At 57.0% G+C, this 9279-nt stretch overlaps 1 protein-coding gene across 1 annotated transcript in view; it reads right to left on the bottom strand.

Annotated features, from left to right (window-relative positions):
• LOC104545419 (excitatory amino acid transporter 5-like) overlaps positions 1-5082 on the bottom strand; it is a 13935-nt gene extending 8853 nt beyond the window's left edge. Inside the window, exons 1-4 of the mRNA XM_010190557.1 lie at positions 4906-5082; positions 2630-2709; positions 1016-1228; positions 210-252 (exon numbers count right to left, since the gene is read on the bottom strand). Of these exons, the coding sequence (XP_010188859.1) occupies positions 210-252; positions 1016-1228; positions 2630-2709; positions 4906-5082 (513 nt within the window). The remainder of the gene's footprint in view (positions 1-209; positions 253-1015; positions 1229-2629; positions 2710-4905) is intronic.
• Positions 5083-9279: the final 4197 nt, after the last annotated feature.

The following is a 9279-nucleotide window of genomic DNA, read 5'->3' as shown; positions in this document are numbered from 1 at the left end:
AGGCAGGGGGGCCCCTGCGAGCCCATGGCCCACCACCCCCCCTTCGGGTGCCTGTCCTGGGGTGCAGAGAGCAGCCAGGAGCAGGCAGGTCGGGCAAGGGGCCCATGTCCAGGCTGTGGGTGGGGAAGAGCCCCCAGACGGGGCGAGCAGCCTCATTTGGAGCTGAGCACCATCCCAGGCGCCACCGCGGTGGGGCTGGCTGGACTCACCTGCTGGAAGGAGGCCTCGATCAGGTTGGAAGGAAACATGTTTCTGTAAGAGAGCAACGGGGCAGGGGTTAAAGCACAACGTGAGACCCCAGGGTCAGCCTGGGCAGCCCCTCTGGCCCACATGAGACCAAGAGAAGACCATTACAGCCAGCACCAGCGCCATGTCCTCTGCAAGCTGAGGGTGAAGGGAGGCTGAAGGGCAGGACTGAACCACACGGGAACGGGACTGATGGAAAGACGGAGGTTGGGACAGACATCTGCCATCCGCAGCCCCTGTTCAGAGCAGGACTGCCTGCAGAGCTGGAGCAGAGAGCTCAGAGCCGTGTCCAGTCGATCAAACACCTCCGGAAATGGAGACTGGCACCCAGCCCTGGGTCTGTGCTGCACCCCCTCCCCAGATAACCCCCATCCACTGCTTTAATCCAGCCCCAGGCCAATTCCTGCTCAGTTTTACCTTGCAGAGCCCAAGGAGCTGCAGGGCTTGGCCTGACATGGCTGGGGCTGCAGATGGAGAAACACCGAGCTCTGCAGGGAGGCTAAATCTGCCTGTCCTCTGCTGCTGCACCTCTCCTTGCCGGAGGGAAGATGGCAACAAGGGTGACAGAGAGGGCAGAGGGACACAGGTGAGGAGAAATGAACCCCACATTGCTGGGCTTGCAGGCACCGGTGTCTGCTCAGAGTGGCCAACATTTCAACCGTTTCCCTTGGGATCTCAATGTCTCCCAGGAACTCGGTGCCTTGTGGGAAGATCTTGTCCATGAAACGCCGCCATAAACTTGGCTCCTCCTGAAGTTCTGCGGTAGTACCTGATTAAATCCAGTAACGCGTCGGCGTAGCTGAGCACCACTTGCCCTACGGAGTAGTTGTCCTTCTGGGCTGCTGCGCCGGGGTGGATGCTGACGACCAGGATGATCCCCATGGTCACTGCCATGAAGGTTGTCCAGAGGTAGTAGGTGATGGTGATCAACCCCATCTTCCCACAGGCCTTGGAGTCCATGGTGGCCAGCCCGGACATGAGGCTGCAGCAGAAAAGATTGTGCTCAGCATCTGCTCCCAAAACTGCATGAGAAGCACCTGATGGGCAAAATCTCCATGGTGGGAGAAGTTTCTGAAGACTTTTTTTTAACCAATGCTTAAGGACATCACTGAGCACATTTGTGTGCCTGTGCCCTCAGGATCTCACGCCCAGGATGGGCTTGTGGCAAACCAGGCTGAGCTGTGAAGGGTGCCTCTCCAAGTCCCTTTTCAAGGTCAGGCCATGTTTTCAAGGGGTAAGAAGTAAATATTCACAGTGTGTTTTGATGGTGAGTCACTAACGCTGCTCTCTTTTTGTGCAATGCTGTTCTCTTAAATCTGTGTCGCCCTGTGCTGCTGCTGCTGCACGTCACTGTGAATCGCAAAGAAATGTTCATGAAGTCCTGGCAGGGACGGACCCCACTTCCCCAGCGAGGGAGCTGCTGGTTCAGTCTCCACGTACACGTAAGCTTTCCTAAGCAGCAGCCCATAAGCTACTTTTAAACAAAATGGAACTAAAAATAGAGAGGGTATTACAGGCTGCACCAGCAGGGAGAGACGGGGGCTGCAGGGGTTACTGCCACCCCTGGGGACACACAAGGAGTGGGTGGCTGAGGGGGTGGCCAGCCCACAGGTCCCCTCCAGCAGCCACGTGTCCAGGAGGAGAGGGACCCCGGGACACTCGAGAGGCCACAGAAGGGAGGCCCAGGCAGCGCGTCAGGACAGGGGTGGGAAATACTGGAGGGGAAAGGCAGCCAAAGTGGCCAAAAAGGCCAAGTGCATTTGGGATAGAGACCACACTGCTCCCAGAAATAAACCAAAGGCAAATGGGACAGCAAGCAAACTGAATCAGCTCTTCATCCTCAAGGCAATGAAGAGCTGATTGTTTCGGTATTTCTAATGAGCGTGTGCCAGCAATTGTTTAAATCATGTAAATCCATGTAAGCTCTTCAGGACCTTGCTTAGACTTGAGTGTGATTCTGCCATCTCTGTTTCTCATTCCTAGGTCTGGATGGGCTGATAAAGGTGGGGTTTGCAAATGCAGATGCAACATTGAGGGATGCTTGTGGTTTCTGCCTGAACTTTCTCAAAAATCCTCTAAATAAGGAAATCTCCTTTGAGTTTAAACTGCTGCCCATCCTCAGTCACCCATGGGTCGTCCCAGCATCTCCAGCTGATGAAGGAAAACACCCCAGGCAGTGCAGGGCTCTGAGCTGGGTGCAGGCATCAACCAAATCCAGGTGAGCATTGCTAGGAAATCGTGGGGTATGACGGACACCGAGCCAGGGGAGGCTGCTTGGTTATGGCTGCTTGGGGCTGGGGTTACCTCACCCCAGGCAGTTTTGGGGTGATCTCCTCGATGTGATGGAGAGATGGTACTTCAGATGCAGAAGACAATATCTTACCTGGAGGTGATCAAGGGCAGGATCAGCATCTTCAACATCCTCATGAGGAGCTCTCCAGGGAAGGAAAAGTACTGCTTCTCCTGCACATAAAGCAGAGCCATTGTGTCAGGTGAGAGCTGAGAATTGGATGCCAATCGCAAGTTAAGGGCTTAAACCTGATAATTTACCTTTTTCCCAACCAGACCCAGCTCTGAGCTTGGTCCCAACCCAGCAGCCGTTCCCTGTGGCTGCTCCTCTGGCTGCCCCTTACTGGGAGCTGGGTGAGGGATGGGAATTACTGGGAAACCTGGCTGTGAACTGGAGAGGGGCGTGCGGGGCTGGTCTCCTCCCAAAAGCATCCTTGGGTCCATCATCTCTAGGGAATGGTCCCCACCACGGGCTCCTCCCATAAATCCTTGCACTTGTTATTGGGGAGAAGAGGCTCGACTGCACCCGAAGCTGTCGGTGCCACCTGGTGCCAGCAGCAAAAGGTGGAGATGCCTCATGGCTGCAAATGGCCGAGCTCAGGGGGAGCCCAGGTGTGCACCCATCTGCGGTGCAGCCCCGCAGTGCACCAAGGGGGGGTCCACTGCATGGCATCAGTCCAGGCCCCGCAATCCTCACATGGGCATGGGGAAGGGCTGCCTGGAGAGACACCCTCAAAGCCCAGATCCCACAGATTCCAAATCCAGATTCCAAAGCCACAGGTAAGGGAAGAGTGAGGCGTCTGCAAGACCAGCAGCCAGCATCCCTCCACCCACCACCTTCCATCTCTGACTTCATCCACCATCCATCCATCCCTACCTCCATGCACCGTCCATCCATCCATCCATCTCTCCATCCACCATCCTTCTGACTGCTGAGTTCCTTCCATGCCTCCATCCCTCAGTCCGTCCATCCATCCATCCATCCATCCACCTTCCTTTCCTCCCAGCCCCCCAGTTTTTCACTGTGCCACTGCAGAGACGTCAGGGATGGATCTGAGATGTCCCCAGGCTGAGCAGGTACTTTTGTTTACTCCAAAGTAACCAACACCACCAGGCTTTGAGGAATGCAGACTATTAAAATTAAATGCTCCATGCTGCCATCATACTGTGCCACCCATGTGGCCTAAACGTGGCTGATTTCCCTGGGGAGCTCATGTAGAGCAGAGCTGCATGGGTCCAGCTGGTTGCAAGGGGGTTAGCAGATGTGAACAGCAGCTCTGTGTCAGTGGGGTTCTCAGCTTCACAACACTTGTCCATCATCACAGGGAGGAAAGCGGGGACCAGCTGCTTCTCCAGCCCCTCATCCACGGCCCAGGTTTTGGGACAGAAGTCTCTAATGGGGAGAGGTGGCTGCTGGGACCATGTGCAGGGCAGGACTGAGGCAGAGGATGGATGAACTCGGTGCGTGGCAGGACGAGGGGCTGGAGCCCCCAGTCTCTGCCGGCCTCAAGCCCGCTGTGGGTGGCTGCTGGACTCCTGTGGGCACACACACTGGGACACAGGGAGATTACACCCAGCTTCAATTAAGTAACGAGATCATCCCCGCTGTGGGCGGTGATGCCGAAGTGCGTAATTGAATTGACAAGACTTTGCTCAATCCCAGTGGGTGACACGGGGATGTGGCAGCACCGGCCAAGCTTTCCCCAAAGCAACATCCCCGCTTCCAGCCCGGATGAAGATCAGGGCTGAGCCACAGCCAAGATGCCCGATGTCATTAAAGCCACTTGGATTTCAGCGCAGTGACATTTAACAGCGCAATGCTCCTAGAAAGCACTGAGTGACCGCACCTTTTGGGTGCATTTTCTCCAATGCCTGTGTCCCCAAGGGTCCTCAGAGGAAGGTGACCCCTGGAAGCTCCTCAGGCTCTCCACCAGCCTCGTATTTATTTGCTGGGCCTTCTCCAGGGACTGGAAAAGTGGTTTGGTTGAGCATCTGCACAGCTGGGGAGAGCAACGGGAGAAGTTCATCCCATGGACCCCAGTGCTGCCACTACTGAGCATTCTTTCCCCCTTTCCCATCCCCATTCCACCTCAGTCTCTTGCAGCCCCACAGGGTCTGTCCTGGAGCCTCCCACTCCCAGTGGAGGGAGGTAGGATTTGTCCTGCAACTTTGGCATTTGTTGGCAGCATTTTGATCAAAAAGAGAAAAGTCCTGGGGAGAAACCTGCCCTGAGAGGTGGTTTTCTTGGGCAGGAGTCTTTGCTTTTGGGGCTGTGCCCGTTTGGGGCCCTTGATGGCAATGTCTTACTGGCACCAGGGCTGGTGGCCCCCATTGCCCTGCTCCATCCCCCTGCTCCCATCCCAGGCTTACCAGCTCTGTCAGCTCCAGCGCTCGCAGCAGGAACCCGAGGAGGCACCCGGTGGCCACCGACAGCATCGAGAGGGTCAAGAGGCCATTTTTGCACCAGAAAGCCCGTACCCACTTCCAGAGGCGCAGGAAGGTCTTGGACAGCGAGGTCAGCAGAGCTCTCCTGACCCGCTCCCACATGGTCATCCTCAGCCGCCCAGGTGATGCCCCTCGGAGCAGCTCCCAGCCCCGCTCATCGCCCCGGCACCGCCACACCAACAGACCCCTGCCCTTCGCTGGGAGCTGAGCACACTGGTGGCTAATCCCTGGGACCAAAAGCTTCGGGGCTACGTGGGAGCCTTTCCCATAATGGAAAGTGACGTCTTCAACTGGTTAATCTGGGCTTGGCATCATGCCGGTGCGGTGCCGAACCCTCCCGGGTTAACCCTCCACCCCCCAGGACCAGGGCCAAGTGCTGCAGGCTGAGAGCAGGGATTCAGCCCCAGAACCCCCTTCCCATCACAGCTCCTGGTCCAAAGGGGCTGGGTCCTGTGCTGGAGGCTGCCACAGGATTTGTGGTCCCACTGGCGGTGAGCACATCCCCTTTCTGCCTCCGAAAGGGCCTCATGAGGGCAAAGCTTGCAGAGGAAGACTGGCTCCCCGTTAATCGAGGAATTAATTAATAATGATTGTGCACAGACCGCCAGCTCCAAGCATTGATGGGCAATGCTGAATGAACCACGGGAACCCGGCAGATCCCACCCCAGCAGATGCAACCTCTTCCCCAGACTCTGCGGGAAAGCTGCCCCAAGGCCACAGGATGCTGCTGGGATGCCTGGTCAATAATCACTGCCCCCCAAAATATTTCAGAGTGTTTCTGTGTCTCGTTTGACTCTGGCTCAGGCCAGGGGTCTCACTGGGGTGGGAGAGCAGTGCAGAAGGCAGCCGAAGGAAGGGGGGGTGGGTTTAGGGATACAGCGCTGTTCCCAGGCTGAGGATGCTCTGGAAAGGGGGAAATATTTAAAACTGTCTGAATGAAAACCTCTCTGGCCTGGCTTTTAAACCCCCCCACCCACAGATAAGACCACAAAACCCTCTCAGACCATTGCCATATTTTACACAGACAAAACAAGGCCACAGAGAAGGCACAACTGGAGGATCTCTGCCCCCGTGGGACAGGGTCCTTGCAGCCCCACAGCGCGAGTGTCCTTGCTGCTGTTTTCTCAGGGACACGGTGGCTTTTGCAGGCTGTCTCAGAGGAAGCACAGCTCCTTCCAAAGCAGGAGCATGGCACAACGTGTGTTTGATGTTTCAGCCCTTGGGGAGGTCTCTGTTGGTGCCGTCTTGTGCCTTTGGCTTTAGCATGGATCTCTCAACCTGGCAGGCAGAATTAGATGAAAAGTTTGCTCATTGGCACAGCTGAAATACAGTTTTCTCTGTTCAGCTCCATCTTCAGAGCTGTCTGCGAGCCGGATGGAGTTTGCATGCTGGGAGTGAGCAACTGCTTGGGAGAGGGCATCCTGAGTTGTCTGGGGATCAGGGACATCTCAAAGGGTCCCTGGGGCTGGCAGCAAGTGGAGGGAGCAAGCTGAGAAGGGAAAGGGTGTGGGGAAGTCCAGATAATTGGCAACAGAGGAATGTGAGGACCTGTAGGGAACTGAGAGCAAGGCAGGGATGTCCCAGAGAGAGGAATCACCACGGAGAGCGAGAGGAGAGAGGGAAGGCGGGGAAAGAGCAAGGGGGCAGGAGGGGAGGCCCCAGGGCTGGGGTGGGGATTGATGGTGCCTGCCCGTGCCAGGGAGCAGCACCCACTGCTTGGTGAAGGGGCTCCGGCAGCGGCTCCTCCTGCACCTACCATAAATCTCGACGTCATCATAGATGTCAGTGTCCCTGCGAGGAAAAAGATGGGGTGCTGTGAGGAGTCTGCTCCGCCATGTCCCCACCACCAGCTCCTGCTGCTGTGTGTGTCCCGTCTCTCCTAACAGGTCTAAGGGTGCCAGTGTCCACCACACAACTCTGCTCACCTCCTCCCAGCCTCCTGCTCTCCCCACAGAGATGGGATCCTCCAGCATGGGGTGAGCATGGCTCTGGGCCCTCTCACATTGCACATGGATGGTGGCCCCATCCCAGGCTGCTGGGAGCCACAGATTTGGCCGTGTGGGGGGGCAGTGCTGGCCTGTCATGCCATGCCACCCACAGCATCCCAGCAGTGTCTGGGCAGGTCCCACGTGAGGGACCACAGCTTGGGGAGGGCTCACAGTGCCCCAGGAAGCTGCTTCCAGGGCCAGACCCTCTCCTGACACCAGAAACGGCAGATCTCCCCCCAGGGTAACTGGCCAGTGTTATGCCTGGGTTGGGTGGTTTTGAGTTGGCACTCAATGGCCAGTGCTGGTTTAGTGCCAGGCACTTGCTGGGCAATTGCTACAGCTTGTGGAGCGTGGAGGAAAGGGCCAAGGAAGGGGTACTCACAGGTGCAGCATCACAGCTCGGGGTACATAGCCATCTGCAACAGAGCGAGAAAAAGCATGTCAGGGTGTGATGGGAGCTGGGGCACGAGCGGGGTCTCACCCCAGCACCTGCCCCTGCCCAGGACAGGCAGGGTGCAGCAACATCTCACATCCCCAGGGACAGAGCCCGGCTCTGGGAAGCTGAGCTGGACCCTTGGGAGGAACCTGCTTGGGGCAATGCAGGGAATGAGCCCGCCAGGCTGGCTGCAGCTGCTTGGGAAGAGCCTGATCCCCCTCTCTGCCTGGGGATCTGCAGCCCATTTCACCTGCGCATCCTTCAGTGCAGACGTGGCTGATGGAGTCCGTGCCTACGACAAAGCCCCATGTGCTGGGCTGGTGGCTGAGAGGCTCTGGGAACCGCAAAGGCTTTTAGCAGAGGGAGACGATGAGCCCAGCTAACAGAAATGCTGGTGGCAAGCAGGAGGAAGAGCATGATGTTTGTGCAAAGAGAATTGGGAACGTTTGAGACCCAGGGTACATGTCAGGTGTGTCTAATGACAAGGGGATGTCTCCTGCTGTCTACAGGGTGTGTGCGTGTGAAGAAACTTGTTCCCAAAACATTGGGTGCCGTGATCTCCGCTGCAGGCAAAGCCTCAGCCCACACAGACTTACACCTCCTCTGGCTGTTTCGGCAGAGGATTTGCTCCCGATTTGTAAACTGAATGACTTCAAGAATTTCTCCTCGTCTCAGCGGCAGGTTCTTCCCTCCACCCCTCTTCTCTGTCGCTGCGGGGTCAACCATCATCTGAGTCAGGACGGTGATGCTTCCTTCAAACTGCAACACAAACAGCAGTGCTGCAGCTCAACAGCCACCCCAGGGGAGCGTGAGCTCAGCAGCTCCGTCCACTCTCCCGTCTTGGAAAAAGCAGATCCCTCTCTAGGCACATGGTCTGTGGGACCGGTCTGATGTGGGGTGCTTGAGAGAGGAACAGGACAGGTATGACTGGGCCAGCGGCTGGTCTCTGTGGGGCACAGCTCCTCTCTGCCATTGTGGTGTGCCCTTCCCAGGAGGTGAGGGGGAGCTTACAGCAATCGCTTGTCACTGCTCACCTTGAATTTCTTCTGAAACTCCCTGTCTGCCTTCTCTTCCTTCTTGCATTCCTTGAGTGTCATTGGCTTCATCTTTTGGGAGACCTGGGCTTCTCTGCAGAGTTGTGAGTCACAGCAAAGCTCAGCTGACCCCATGCTCTGCTCCCTCCCTTCCCCTTCTCCCGCCCCGGCTGCTGCACTGTTGCGTTTCCCCTGCACCAGCTCTGCCCCAGCACCCGATGGAGCCTCCCTCCAGGGCTGCCGGGGCTCTCGGGCCAGGTTTGAACCTGCCCCTTGTGCTCTTCCCCATGGGCATTTCTATTGCAAGCCCAGCAGAGACCATTAAACCACCAGCTTTGTCAAGGCAGCAAGGACCCCTGGCCATTTTGGGACCCTTAGAAAGAGTAAAAACCCCTGTTACCTCTGTGCAGCTGCCAGCATGGCAACCCTGTTAGAGGCTCGACCGGCATCTCCACCTGTAAAACCAAACCCCAGGAGGGGTGCTGCTTTGAGGCTGCTGTGAGGTGTAGACACCTGCTGAGACAGACACGAGGCTGAAACAGCAGAGAGCTTCCTCTTTGTGGGACCAAACCCTGAGTTTCCCTCTGAGTGTGGGGATCAGCGTTTCCCATACCCATTTGCAAGGCAGCAGTGAAACCGATTGCCCTCCCGTGCATGGGAGCAGCTCGCTCAAAGTGGGCTCCACTGCTGCCCGTGGTTTATTGGGGCCATGGGGCTCTGTGAGCTGCAGTTCTCACCCTAAACAAAGCCTCTTCCCCTCCTGTACCCACCTCCTCCACAGCGGGGATATGCTGGTGGCTGGGACACGGGGGGCAGCGGAAAACCTTGGCCTCTCCTGAGC

The sequence above is a fragment of the Mesitornis unicolor genome, unplaced genomic scaffold (genome assembly GCF_000695765.1).
Source record: "Mesitornis unicolor isolate BGI_N332 unplaced genomic scaffold, ASM69576v1 scaffold24948, whole genome shotgun sequence".
Classification (NCBI taxonomy): domain Eukaryota; kingdom Metazoa; phylum Chordata; class Aves; order Mesitornithiformes; family Mesitornithidae; genus Mesitornis; species Mesitornis unicolor.
Note: the sequence above shows the minus strand (reverse complement) of the source record. Positions and strands in the feature narration are given on the sequence as shown.